Genomic DNA, 15,775 nt, shown 5'->3' on the forward strand with positions numbered 1-15,775 from the left:
GGAAGTGGAGCTCAATGCTTCATCTTCCGGTACACAAGGAAGAATTTCCAAATTTTCCCATTAATTTGTATGACATTGTTTTTGAGATAGCGAACGAGTGGCAGCGGGAGGAAATTGGCGCGTGAGAGAAGCATTTCCTTTGTCTAAGAGAACACCAAGTAGTTAAGGTAAGGAGAAGATTTCAGGGCCACTAATTCTAATAGTTTTCACCTCGAAACGTCCGCCGAGAATAAATTGTGGCATTCAATCATTATTTAATTCACAAAATTAAGTATTACACTTAACAGATTAAATGAATGAATTGGCTGGCAAAATTGCCATCTTTGTAAAAAAATATGGAATTCTTTCTTTCTACCTTCCGTTATATTTTTATTGACATTGGGAGATATAAATCACATAAGCTTGAAAAAATTTGATGTTACTGTGGACCTATCAACTGAACCTACCAATGCGGAAAGTTCAGCGAATGCTGGCTAGTGTCTAATGCTGACTGAGATCTGGATTAATGAAATTTCACAACCTGCGGCGGAAGAAAATTTTGCGTGACAACCATCAAATTGAAATCTCTATCAGAGAAGAGTTAAATGGGGTCATTTCCATCAACCTAGTAGCCAAAAATTCTCATCTACTATATTTTGGAACAAAATGACCTAAAAGAAAAAAAATTGTGACTCACTGAACCTGATTCAGGAAAGCTCGATTGGTGTTAAAGTCGTATGCGGTTTACAATAGTATGCTCAAATTTGATGAGAAAAAATTATTATCCTAGCTGAAGAAATACTTTTTACTAGCGTAAAATATTAAACAGAAATATAATAACCAGATGAAAAAGTTTTATGATCTCAATATTAAGAAAAGTAATTCACTGAATTAACTGCGACAAACTAATTGCTCGTATATCCCAGACATGGTTTTGATTTCGTTTTTCAAACTCTAACACCTCCCTGGAAAATATACCAATGAAGTGTACCAACCCATGCTAAGCCAATATGAGCCAATTATGACTCGATTCCAAAATTTTAGATAGTTTAAACCTGCTGCTGCAGTATCCATCTACGTTAATACAGAAGAAAAAGATTATTATCCTTACAGCTTGCGCATCCGCATATTCCTTCAAAGAACTCGTATTTTTCAGCGTAAGTACTTAAATGTTTCGTGCGTACGAGGGTAGTTATAAAAGCTCTCGGAAACACCACCAGGTATCAGCGCTAGAGCAACGAGTTTCCCACGAGGTATTAGGTATTTTCTTATTGAGTAAACACGCGTCAGTGCTCTGGGAAGAGATGTGCGGTCCGGACGCCCCTCTGTTGTTCCCGTCTAGTGATTTGTGAAGATGGAAAATATTGAGATTTGAGCAGTGATTAAATACGTCGCAAAGAAAGGCATGATAGCACAAGAAATTGATGCCGACTTTCAGAACACTCTGGTAGAGTTGAATATACTTATAATAATATATCTTCTATGCAGTTAAAATGTAGTAATGCGCATGAGTTTTTTATGATTCTTCATTAGACGAAAACACGTCTTCTTCACTTTAACTATCCTTAACTTAAATCTCTACGTCCCCTTCGGTACACGGTGAAAAAATACGTATTACCGTGAAGCAACGGTTTCTTATTTTTGCTTGACTCAGTGGGACTGCTGAGAGCAGAGGTCAACAGACTTACATTTTTAGGAAAGTGGGAAAGCACAACATACAACTATATGTAATAGGTTTCGTATTCCATTTTTGGGAAAAAACAAATCGGACTCATCATGAATATTCCTATCATTTCCACAACACCCTTAATTTGGCTCATGTCAGGCCCATCACATAGTGGTGTTCCTGACTCGCTCGTATGGAAAATCCGCCAGCAGACTTTTACAAGAACAGTTACATGTGTTGAGCAATACAATTAATTTTTCACCCTTGACTCACAGTTTTATCTAAGAGACTAATATCAGATTTGACCCTTATCACGATATTTAATTAATTTAATGATTTCCTTACAAAACTGAAACCCTAACTGCTTTATTTGGTAAATTGCAGCATTATTCTATGATTAACGTCACGGTTTCCATACTTCATTCCCGTCAATTTCCGGAATATGACATGCCACACATTGAATTTCCTTCTATTTTTCCTCAATTTCAATGGGCTATTGGCTCACAATGGACGCTTTACCCTATCAATTAATCCGTTCTTCAAATAAAGACTATCCCATCGCCGACATAATACTATCAACATTCACTCAACATCAAAAGGTATTTGGTTGTTGTCTCCCTTACTTACGCGCATGTTCATAAGATATGGGTTGACATGACACCGTGAAATTTTTCATTTTCCATTATAAATTTCACGCATATTTTCAGAAGCAGCTGATACTTAAATATTATTGGATGGGTGTTGCTTTTCCTATTATTTGACATTGAAATTCACGCCTCCAAATAAAGGAATGATATTTGCTAAAAAAAACATATGTATCTACTTTTGGACTCCAGCAAAGGAAAAGAAGCTGTTAAATGAGTTCCAAAAATACCCATGACGAAGGTATACCTAGAAAACGCCAGATACGAGGCCGTTTATAAAGACATTACAAATATGTTTACGCGCATATATTAAATAAATTTAGAATATAAAACCAGCTAATTTAATCAATTAACCGATATAATGCAAATACTGATTACAGGTTTTTCATGACGTCCGTACAATGGAATCCGTGAAAATTTAAAGTTGAATGAACAGGAGGTGAAAAGCTAAGAAGTCATGATCTCGCGCAACAGTTTAACTTTTTCTCGTGCCTTATTTTTTGAACGTAGTACTTTGAGTTTCAACCAAAAATTTTATTTATGATTTTAATAAACCGAAATGCAGCCATTTCTGAATTGAAGACTGAATCCGTTTCTGATCTTACCCTCACAACACCAACCACTTATGAAGATAAAAAAGTCCCGAAATTATTAAAATCTCAAGAAAATTATACCAAGTGATACTAAAAGGAATTTCCAAGAAAAATATCATCGCTTTCCCCAGAATTTCTTAAATGCGCTGTGGTATCATGGATTTCAAGTCAAAGTCAGGAATCTTCCACAGTTACGATTCGCCAGCGGAAACAAGAAATTGTCCCATTATGTGCCGCTTGCCTACGACCGTTTTTGTCTACCCTTTCTCCAAAAGTGATCTCAAGCGATTTTTTTGGAGAATCCAGTACCGTTCTCCAGATATTTGACTTCCATTGAGCGAAATACTTGGGTGATTTCAACGATTGTCCCACACCCCTATAAGCAGCCATGAACAACGTCCATCCTCCACCCCGAGTCGTCCTCTCCTGTCCTACGTCATACGTAGACTCGCTCAATATTCTTCCCTGCCGTCACGTTACGACGATATAAGCCGGTGGGAGAGCCTATAGTACGAGCTCCTCACCCCACACTTCAACACACCTTTCCCCGGTTCGAGAGCCTCAGCCGAGAAATCTCCACCTCTGCCGCAGCAACCTCGTCATACCCCCTCTGCCCTTCCCCTTCCTACACTCCTTTCCAACCCACTCCGCTCCTTACCTTAATGGTTGCGCGGCGGTGAAAGGGAAAGGTTCGGCCATCGTTCTCTTTCCTGCCGCAGACGTACCTCAGTCACCTCACGAGAGTCGTTCCATTAACACGGGAGTGAGCGGGGGCCTTCACCTGACTTCGCATCTCTCTCCCCCCCTCCTCCCGAGCGAGTGCCAACACCGACTTGAAGACACGAGAGTAGAAACCTAGTCCAAGGCTCGCCGAATGAAGAGACCAATCTTCTGCATCACCTGTGATATCGCGCTATAATTTCGAGGAAATAAGCAAACTTGGTGACCAAGCAAGAGTTGGAAGACTAAGGTAAACGCGTTAAATAGTCGACTGGTGCAAGGAATAAACGATCGTCACGTAGTACACAGCGAGGGATATTTCAGTTATGTTCATTTAAGTTGGTGAATATATAGAAGTGCACGACGGTTGTTTGCAACTGACTTGCGTATATTTTGTGCATTCAGCTCTCATCGAGAACGAATCTGGAGGATATGGCTCGGAAACTTCTCAAGTTTCTCATCCTCTTTGACAACACGAACTTGCTTTACTTTCCTGGACAATTCTTAAGCGGGAGGGTCCTCGTGGAGCTTGAGGAGGATACACCTGCATTAGGTGAGTGAATCGCCACCAAAGGTTAGCCGCGTATCATTGTTAGTAATGACATAATACTTTCTGAAGGTTGTTATTATCATTGACCTTTCACTGACTTGGGTGATCTCAAGCCGTAGGTGGAACATATTCACCCTGAATTTCACGTCATGCCAACTTGGAATAATAATGTCTGTTTGCCCGGAACGCTGAACCAATAACACGCAACGAGTCCAAAAAATATGGTACAGTGCATCCCAATTTCTTAATAAGGTCACATATTTGAAGCACATTTAACAATTACCTGAATTTGGATAAACTTATTTTTTCAATCAAGCCTACACATAATAAATAGGAGTTAGTATTGGTGAAATCGCTCACCAAATTTAAATAATGGGATATTTTGTAACGCATTGTACGCGGCTTGGTTATGGATTGTGCTCACGAAAATAATCGTTCTTCATCTCAGCCTTTCCGCCTGAATTACTACAACCTTGACTACTATTGACTATATATATATATATATATATATATATATATATATATATATATATATATATATATACATACATATACACACATGTATGCATGTAATTAAAAAATTACAGACTTCATTAGAGAGTTTAAAACATATGATCATTAATAAAAAAGGATTGTAAACGGAGAAAATTTTTAGAGAGGACAACATTAAAGAGTTAGTCGGTGCGAACGTGGAATTCGTATAAACGTTCTATTGACGGTATAAATTTATAGGTTTGTATTCCCAAAAATGAAGAAGCAAATGCAGATTCTAGCGATTGGACTTCATTTCAGAAAGGGTTATTCAAGGTTTCAATGTTAGCTTTATAAATGCGGACTATGATTATGGCTGTGCGGCGAGACAAATGAGGTGATAAAAAAATTGTGCTCGATGTCAGTGGACCATGAAATGAGGATTTCCATACCATGAAACTCAAATAACGGTGACCATCGTTGCATCTTGTATGCTATGTTAGACTAATAATTACTTTTTTTCAATTCCGCGAAACTCGGGTGAATAGAAATCACGGGTCTAGCTCTTGTAATACATTAACTTTCTAATATGAAGGGCAGTATTCAGTAATGTCAATCCCCAATTAAGTAAAACTCTAAAAAGCCATGACAGAAAGAACTTAGGGGCATACTTTACTGTCAATAAGTTCACTGCCCATATAGCTAGAGTTACGAATGAGATTAGCCCCTCAACTTTCAGCATTAGATTTCGGTTTTAGGAGAGCCAATGAATAAGGATATATCGCTCCTGATAAATCATCTCTGACATGTTATATTGCGTAAATCATCATAGGTCAGACACCTTAACCACGCCCGCGATGCAAATCCACGACCTTTAAATTGCCAGGCTTTTACTATCCTGTGTCCCGTGGTTAATAATCTTCAGCATGAGAAGAGTGGTAATCCTAGTCAGAGTAAACCGATTGAAATTTTTTCCCTAACTCAGGTTAAATAAAATCATCAAAGTCCCCTGGTAGCAGAAATATGGCAATTAATATGCTAATTGCCGCGTTCAAACAGCCGTGTTAATGAATAGCCTACCCGGCTTTGACACGTTTAAGAGACTTCAGTGTCATGTGGCTCGAATAGAGAACAGTGACCGGAAAAAAGTTCTGTAATTTCATAGTAAAGGGATATTTATTTATATGCACCCGTTTTCTATGATAAATACACTGTATTACTATTATACTGAAGCATACTTTTTATATCCGGATATTTTTTGTATATCCGAATGATCATCAACAGATTTATCGTATATTTTTATAATCAGATTTTTAAAGAAATATGGTGCAATTAGCTACAATTCCATTAATATTACAGCATGCCAAACAGAAAAGAAAGAAAATCTCGAAAGCAGTCTCCGTTCACCATAACTTGGAAGCTATCACTTACTAATCATTCAACTTAATACCCTATCATGCCCTATTTGTTTTTCTTTACATAAAATCTATGAATTCAAAACGACATAAACGTACGGGTATTGTTTGCATTGGTATGCATAAAGTTTAATAGTTCAGTCTCCAGAAAGGCGTAAGTTGGCATACGTGGGGATGAAGAACAAAGTGGGTCATGCAACTTTTAACGAGCATGAAGTGAAACTGTTCCGATGTATATAATGTCATCTTTACCCCTTAGTCTCACACTCAAAAGGTCAGATATAATTTGAATAAATGTTGTGTAAGCACTACAGGTAAGTACGTCTCATTACAAATTTTCCTTGCCCCGTGTCTTTTAAAGCTCAGAAGAAAGTCATCCGTATTGATAATGTAAAAAATTCACCATGCAAAGGAATACCAAAATCTCGGCAACTGATTTCTCTTTCCAGATGCACCATTATTATCATATTTCATTCGCTGACACCCTTGCATTCTTCTTCCAAGAGGCATGGAGAGGTCAGCACGGAGAAAATTCCGAGATATTTGCTCCTAGGGAAAAATGAAACCTCCAGAGAGGTTCTCTAAAACTACAAAAAATAAGTGCTCTAGCGATTTGGAGTTATTAATCCTGAAAGCACATGTTCTCAGGATTACTTGTGAGCTTTACGGTAGGTTCAGAGTCCCGAAAATGATGAATGATGGTAAAATGCATTCATCGTCGCAAAAGCCGTCCATTGGAGAAGACACTATCCTGGAATTTCTCTCGCTGAACAGATTTTTAACGGGAGACAGGAATAGTATTCACACCATCATCCCTATGTTCCATTTCCCTGTTCTCGGTTAATTAGATCAAGGACGAAGAGTACGATGATACTGTTTCGTTTGATGCATCTTTCTCCCTTCTCCAAGGGATGGAGACGATCTACTAGTCGGGAGGCTAAGAGAGATGAAGAGACGCCCAAATACGGGTTCGCGACGCTCCCGCAGTAAACACCAGAGAGAGAAAGAGAGAGAGAGAGCGAGCAAGCGCAGAGCTCTCCTTCTCCGGTGGCTTGCGAAAGCTTTCCAAGACTAACTGGCTACACCTCCACAATTCCGCCGTCCGAACGGTGTGACATCACTGGAAATAAAGTAAATCCCAGGTGCCCACCAGGTGGCAAAAGAAATACTGTAGATGACACAGAAAAAAATATCAGCTTGAAGGTTTTATAAAGTAGTGTAACAAATAATTTGTAAGATGGAAATATTCGACAGCAGCACATGTGAAATTCTTATTTCCTGTATATATTTCTAACACGCATGAAGAGCTACTAACTATTTTGTCGTGTATTCCAAAATGTTGAACACCTAAAGCATGTATAGGAACAACTAATCTACTGGAATTGGCAGTTAGAATTCTCTAAGAATTGGATAACTCCTCAAATTCTTTTTCGTTTTGGCAATTTAAGTTCGGTTAGTGATTTTGTTGTAGAAAAATATATACTACGAGGCACAAATAAATTACAGCATTATGATAATTGAAAAGTTTCCAACCTATATTGTGAATAAATGTAACTCAAAAACTGAAATGAAAATAACAAGCCAATTCATATTAAAATATTTCTCGTGAGAAATAAAAGTGAGCACTTTCTGTTTTTGTTGTTATATTTCAAACTGGCGTTTAAAAAGTTTGAATTTGTGTAATGAATGATGGGAAAATACCATACATATAAACGAAAAAAACTTTTACGTAATTACGATGGACATCAACAATAACAAATCAGATTGAATGAAAAGGTATACGGTTAAAAATATATGACTGCAGTAGTGGGTTCTGGTTAATTCGTGATGGTCGCTTTCTTGAAACCCAGGATTTTTCATGTCCTCTCTCTATTATTCTACATGAGTTCTACGAAAACCAAAGCCTCTAATTAACCCCGTGTCTTACAATATTCCAGGGGTAAATATCATCAACAGCGAATGAAAATAAGTCACCTTTGCCACTCCTAATCAATTGGGAATACTGACATTAGTCTGATAAAATGACTCTTGTAACTTAACTCGTAAAATAATTGGAATTGCATAGTCGAATGTATTTTATCATAAAACAGTATTATTTTCATCGGAATTATTTCGTTACATTTTAACAGTTTCTTCTATATCTGGTTAAGAAATTTTAAAACGTTATAATTAACACCTTAGCTTATATTTGGTTGATATGCACCCTATCCTCAACTGGTATTTTTACTCTAGGACCGTCTTTTTTTCTCTTGTTAATTTTTTATCATTGTATGTCTTCTGAAAATGCTATTGGATCAATTTTCTCTACTATTTTTCCCACCAACAGAACAACTTATTCCTTCAGAGATAACCTCTTAAATCCCACCGTAAAGATTTGGCAAATCGGCTGCCTAATTAGTTCCAAAGTTATTTCGGTGAAGTCCTTTCACATGGGTGAAACACAGCTATCCACCACGCGCGACATTAGAATGCATCACCCTCAAGGGCAAAATCTGGCGAGATGACGCTCACCCAACCTACGGAACTTCTAACAAGGGAGCTGTGTGGCGCAATGATATCCACGCAATGCATAGCAAGCGTACTCTGTTCGGCGGAAGTTGGCTCAGATAATTTCCGTGTGACTGTCGGTTTGCAAAAATAAAATAAATATGGAAAACTAGTTTCAAAGAAATCGAGGATGGGTTCTAACATGCACTCACATAATGAATTGAGAACCAAAAGATTCTTCTTCTTGATCCACTATACACATGCGTGATTCAATGATCTGGGGATCGGATTGGTGCGATGACTTGAGTCCTGGCTCCCGGAACGAGGCCCCAGGTTCGAGTACAGTCCAGCAGCGGTAGAATAGTTCAGATGCATCCCGATTCCTACTTAGGTGCTACGAGGAAATAACTTCAAGTGGAGTACACCACCTGTCGGCTGGGACTGGAAGTTGTGGACAGCTTATCACTTTTCTAAAGACTGCTATTGCCGACGCCGAATTTCTATCAACCCTTCCGCTATGTCCTCAAAATCCAAATGACATCAAATTACTCTATCTCCCTTCTGCCGAAAATGACTTCAGCTGTCGGTCGCCTCCCATAATATCTACAGCTACCATCAATGGTCTTCAAGAGTTCACGCACTTGTGTTAGAAATGAATGCATCACCAGGACAAAAATAAAAAACGACCGTTTGCCCCACTCACAATCAGTATGTAATTAGACAAGTGTATTTGTATGTATATATATATATATATATATATATATATATATGTGTGTGTGTGTGTGTGTGTGTGTGTGCGTGTGTGTGTGTGTGTGTGTGTGTGTAGCAGGAAAGCCACATGCACCCACGAAATTCCTGGTCAACGTTTGCAATTCCCATGGCCGCCAACTGGGTCGCAATGACCAAGAGGAGTACGAGTATATCTAGTTGAAAGCTCATATTCGGAATAGTGGAACATGTTTTGTCGAAAAAAAGTTCTCAGCGCTTGGAATACAGTGCGCCTCTCGTTTGTGGAACCGCTAGCACTAATTTCTGTTCCCAATTTTCTACCGAAAAAAACGTGCATTCTCTTCGAGAGTTTTATTTTCACATACACGCAGCCATTCGCGGCGTATTTTTTTCTCAAAGCGTTTCCGACCCGCATGAGTACCTCCCACCCTCATCGTTTCCCTCATTCCCTCTAGCTCGAACTTCAAAGACTCCACCTTGTTCTGCCGAACCAACTTTCACTTCCTCGCCCCTTGTCGCCGCAGCCGCTGACACTGATGGTTAATACGCATCCCCGTGACCTCATCATCTTTCAAATGGGGGATAAAAAATATAAGTAAATGACAGAAATGCGACTGGATTGCTTCCAACTCATTTGCGCGTCGGTCAGAGATGGTATGAACAGTTTTCAAAATGCATCACCAATACTACTACTAATGCGCTATAAGAAGAAAGAACATCACATTTCATACTTCCATTCCCCACATTCATTTACATCCGAGTTGGCATTAATGCCATCTGAGTACAAGGTAATGGTACAAGGCATTCTGCAATCACGTAATGTTCAATACTACTATACAAATTTATTCGTATGATCACGAGCCAATTATTTTTGAGACTTGTGAGCGTAACACTGTTAGATAAGTCTATTTGGGAGAAGTTTCTTTGGTTAAGTTAATAATTATAACATTATTTTTACCTATCCCGAACAAATTTAAAATTACGACAGAAGATTGGAGGTCCCGTAGCAAGTACCGTGTGGCCGGTAGAAAGTTCACGAACGGATCTGGTGGTTAGTAGTATTCAGTTGATACGAATTAGGGTATTAATTAAAGAGTTAAAAAAAACCATAAACACAGTAATCAATCCGAAGGTCGGTTTGGTAGGTGATGGTAGAGTTCACCCAGTACTAGGCCCGACGGCGTGTGAAATTCATACATAAGGGGAGGGGGGCCAGTTCCCTTCTCTGTGCAGGTTATGGTTTCCCAGGAAGATCTGGTACCCGAAAAATAACATAGCTTGGGCGGAGCTGCAGGTGCCAAGAGACTTGCCCGAAAATCGAACCCGAGACCCTCTGGTCAGTAGTACAACGCTTTACCCCTGGACTACCGCGACCCACAATTAAATTAAATAATTTCAATGACCCTGAATTTAATAAGAACGAAGACGTTCACCTCGTTCGAAAGGAGACAAAATTTTACTCTCCTCACTACAGAGAGATTGAGATGGTAGAGGTAATTTCCATTGAAGTAGTACGACTTTCTAACAGTTTTATTTGCCTGAATGCGATGAAATCAGTATTGACTGTCAAAAGAAACACTTTTTCCAACTTACATTCTTACACAATTAAGATACATTAATTAACGCACAAATGTGGCCTAAAACTTCATATATTACATATTTATCCATTTACATGCCTACTAAAATTTTTATTTTTTGTCGTCCGGCGGCCTGTAAAATGTGCATACATAAATATTTTTGATGCAGGACTTTTAATTGAGCACCAAACGCTTTTCAAACCGTTATATGGAATCACCTCCTTTTGCATGGAGGCAATGGCGATTACCGGGAGAAGTGCTCAAAAATATTTGGAAATATCAAGAATAACTGTAAGCAGGGTGTTTTCAAAATAATCTAAAGAAGGAACTCATTTATTGTATGGATGTAGACTTCCGTTAGCTATTTATTTCAATCAGCTTCTGACTGGGTTTTCGTTAGACGGTGACGAAATACTAAGAGCAAGGTCAGTGCTTGTATGCCATTTGAAAATTACTAGGGGCAAGTTTAATAGACCTCATCACATTTCCATGGAAACTGTGCATGAAAATTCTCTTTATTTTAACAATAGTAACTTTGCATGCCTCATTTACACAACGTTTGGTTAGTAGATTATTAGCCTTGAATTACGTAATATACGTTCTTAATTCATATATGTCAGTAAAAGTCGATACAATTAAAAGTTTGCTATAGTATTAACAGAGAGAAAGTGTAACCAACAAATAATGTTGAGTAATCATAGGAACTAAGGAGTACTAAAATGCAAAAGAGCACGTGAGGGAAGAACCGTGAAACCATTAGAGTCACCACAAAAATATTTGAACTTACTTCAGATTAAACATTATCAAAGTGGCTACAAGTAAGGAATAATCCACTCCATAGCTAAAAATATAACATACTCAAGTTCCAATGCTTACGGACGGAATAAATTTTCCCTTCACAATATCACTTTATTTTCCTTCCTTAATGACTAGAGATGTTGAATAGATAAGTGACTGATCAGTTACGTTTGACTTGAAACGAATATTCAAAGTCCACGATGAGAACACGGAAGAATCTTGTGTATGCAAATAACTCCGCTCGTCCAAGTGGGGACGGGAATAATAACCGCGAGAGGGGCCTTGGGGGTGGAATTTTTCTCACAAGATAGAAGTCACGGATTTGAATATCCGTTAATGTATTTCGGGATGTACGCGTGAGAGGGAGAGACTAATGCGAGAAATTCAAGGTGATAAGCAACCGTTAGCAGCACGAACATGTAACCGTGCTGGTGCACCCATCCTAATTAACTGGTCGCATCGATCGGCCGGCATCAAAATCAGACGATCGTTCGTAGCAAAATTATTTTTCGAGTGGCTATGACGTGATTGTTCAATACCCGGAAGGAGCAGAAAGCATCTTGAATGGGGGATGATTTTTAACGATATTTTCCGCGAACATCATACTGATATACTCCTCTTCAATCACTTTTTTATACATCAATATTATGTTCAGGATTCTAGCAGTAAAATCGTAGAAAGGTGTCATGGCACGTTGAAAATTTTTCAAGAAATCAAAACCACCAGTGTAAGACTTCTGCAAGCGAGGTAATCCTATGCTGTCGAAGAGAATTAATCTTGGTGAGCCAGCGGACTTTTAAAACTATTTTTATTCATTCATCATCTACCCACACATACTCGCTACGGGGTAAATCACTGAAATGTTTGTTCATTTAAAATAAACTTAGCTGCGTCTGTTGTACTGCAACGCCGAATCGAGTAAAAATTATTGCATACAACCTTGAAAAACGAATTTTAATCATTATAAACCTCGAATTAGAAAAAATATCATTGCTGTTCATACTGAAGAAGATTATACTATACACTTTTTTAAATAATATGCTTTTCAAATTAATTACATACGTAATATTTTAGGATTTATAATTAATTCCACCAAGAACTCTGTCAAATGATAATTATACTACTATTACTAAAATACCTATATAAGAGGTATGCACGAATACATACCTTAAGTTTTGGACCAAAATTTTGATGATGAAAGATTACTTTAAGTAAAACTTAGAATGACTGTGCATTTTATTTTTAAAACCGCCCAGTTTTGTATATTTCACTTGCATCAAGTGAAACTTAGTAAAGAGAGAGAAAAAATGTATTATCATGAAATAGTCTCTAATAAAACCATTTGAGTTTCTAGTATGCACCTTATATTCATATTTGCATTGCATAAGTTATGCGTTGCGAATCAACTCTGGTATGAGACTTTCACACCATTATGGCAAATTCGGGAAATGTACTTAAAACATAAAAATAAAGAATGTGAAAACGACTACGCCATTTTACACCAATATTCATTCGCGATATTATTACATCTCGGTCCAATGACCCCAATAATCACAAATTAACATATTTAAACTATGTATATGATCACCGATGCCGAAAATTCTGGAATGCCACGAACCTTGGGTAATAATTTGATATACTTAAAATCAAATTTGAAATTATTTATTAAAGCTCCCATTATTTAGAATCCCAGAAGGGAAAATATAACTTTTTCTTCTTGAATGTTGTACTTGAGTAAGACAATACACGTAAATATATTCCAGTACATATTCTTTAAAAAACCAGCCGACAACATTGTCATCACCTCTTTGTGCTATATAGCTATGCCAATTATCTTGCGAAATGTATCTCAACTACAATCAAAGGATTCTTTTTCGATTGAGTCATTCATTACCATGGAGAAGACATAACGACGATTATATTAAGTGGGGCAGAAATAAACTACCAAATGCGAATCACACGAAACCCTTAATTTTTGATTTTGGGATGTAGTAATGGCAAAATTCAAATGGCGGAAATGAAATAAATAGTAAGGAGATAAGGGATGTGAATGATGGCAAACCACCCTGCTCCAAAATCATTTTCCTTCCAAAAAGCCCAGGACGTTCCAGTGGAAGGCAAGAAACAGTGTTGCAAATTGTAAACTCGATTCGTCCGGATCACACACGATGGACCATTACTTAAGAGTGGCCCGAAATTAACCCTTTTCGACTCGACTTGGCTTTAAAAAAGCCCCGCCATCGGCGAGGATACAGTAATTCTCGGCATGCATTTCCTAGAATGGTTTAAGAAAAAAGCGAATATGAGAATATGAAAGCGAACGGGTTTTGAGAGGGTGTCGGTGAAAAATGATGTACAGGTTAAGCCGGGATAAATAGTAGCTTCATAAGCTCCATCCATCCACAGGAATAAACCTGAAGGTTAGTTCTCGTATATTAGTTTACAGTTCACCCGTACATAGCCATAATGAAGCTCTGTGTTACTAAGTACGCTCAGCTGATTGCGCGACCATCTTACTTGGACAAACAGTACATTAATACTGTTCGCTTTGTTTATGATTTCACTCTATAATTATTATCCAGACATGTTGTTAATCAATTGAGATTACTTTATTATCTGCCGGGCTTAGTATAATTTCCCCATTTTACGATATTAATGATAAAATCCGTTGAGCTGACAATGGCGACGCAAACAACTTTGTCATTCATAAATCAAGTCAAATTGTGTTTATTTTTCCAAGTAGTTGCGAACTTGATATTCATAAATGTTAAGCCATCAAGCTGGTGAAATTCACGCATTAAGGGTAGCGGGGCTGGTTCTTTTCCCCGCAGTACCAGTCGCTATTCAACGAAATTCTAGTGACCGGAAAAACGCACCGCTAGGTAGATAGGTTTGTCCACAGACACCACTCGGGATCTGAAATGACGACGGTCATTAGTAGAACACAGCCCAATAGACTAAAGCGCCCCTTTGAAGTAAAGCTTCTGACAGAGTAGCAGGAATCAGGAGAATGTCCGTAAAGCCAACCACAATGAGCTGAAATGTGCAAGGTCAGTATTCCCTGTGATGAAATCGAGACCTTTCGTTTGTCAAGCAAGACTAGGGCCGATTGCATAACAGCAGTGAATTATATTCTACCCCAGAAGGATCGAATTGCAACAACTTCTTAAATGTATTTCGGACTCAGACACATGCAATATTTGGAGTTATTAGAAAGATTTGGGTTCGACTACAGGTTCGCAGTTATGCGTTCACTCTCTTCGAAAAGGTCTTATACCAAAATAAAAAAATGCCCATGGATCGCTTTACCAGAGATCGTGGCAAGCCTTAATTTGTCACCCAATTTTACCACTGTCCGAATGAGTGAAGTTCTACCGTCTACGTCCAAAGCGAAACTCGATGCAGCAACCTTCGAGCTAGCAGGCGGTCGCGTTGCATCGCCATAACTGACGTTGATTTAGTTTAACGTTTTATATCTTAAGCGTTGATGTTTTCACGTGGTCGTTTCAGGTATAGTTCCTCGTAAATAAATTATTGAGAACGTTGTGTTTTTGGAAATATGACAGGTTTAGGGCTTGAGGGTACCCTTCATTACACCAAAGAAGTGCACCACTTGGTCTTATACTCTAAAAAGGGTCTCTTTTCTTAATTATTTCGGTGCATACGCTGTAAAAAATATTTTGAATATTACCGCACAAGTCTAACCTACCAACATGGTCGGAGGAAAATCTTTTCCGGCGACCGCCTGCGGATTTTCTAATTCCTACGGGCAGTCGAAATGTCAGTCGGTCAGTCAGCTTTATGTGCGCGCAAGCAAAAAAAGGGACGCCCAGAGGTTCAGCCAGTTCGGAACCCACGACCATACGATCAATATCCAAGTGTCCAAAATTGTTGTCATAAGGTGGACATTGGTCACAAGGGCAGTGAAAGAACATTTTTAATTAATTTTCATGAGGCCAGTGCAGAAATAGACACTTGGCATTAGAAAATAAATAATGACCAACCTGACAATACGTTACTGAGCACAGAGTTTTGTATAGAAATATATCATATGCCAACTACGGGGATAATTCGTGTAGTTGATTATATTCTAATTTAAAGATAATTAGAACCGAGTAATGTTTCTTATCAGAGAGATTCTTGTAC

At 38.3% G+C, this 15,775-nt stretch overlaps 1 protein-coding gene across 1 annotated transcript in view; it reads left to right on the top strand.

Moving 5' to 3' along the window:
• The first annotated feature begins 3,570 nt into the window (after positions 1–3,570).
• Vdup1 (arrestin family protein Vdup1) overlaps positions 3,571–15,775 on the top strand; it is a 42,918-nt gene continuing 30,713 nt past the window's right edge. Inside the window, exons 1-2 of the mRNA XM_071582960.1 lie at positions 3,571–3,852; positions 4,008–4,155. Of these exons, the coding sequence (XP_071439061.1) occupies positions 4,035–4,155 (121 nt within the window). The 5' untranslated portion in view covers positions 3,571–3,852; positions 4,008–4,034. The remainder of the gene's footprint in view (positions 3,853–4,007; positions 4,156–15,775) is intronic.

This window comes from Hetaerina americana, unplaced genomic scaffold, assembly GCF_022747635.1.
Source record: "Hetaerina americana unplaced genomic scaffold, ioHetAmer1.1.p SCAF_1, whole genome shotgun sequence".
NCBI classification, from domain to species: domain Eukaryota; kingdom Metazoa; phylum Arthropoda; class Insecta; order Odonata; family Calopterygidae; genus Hetaerina; species Hetaerina americana.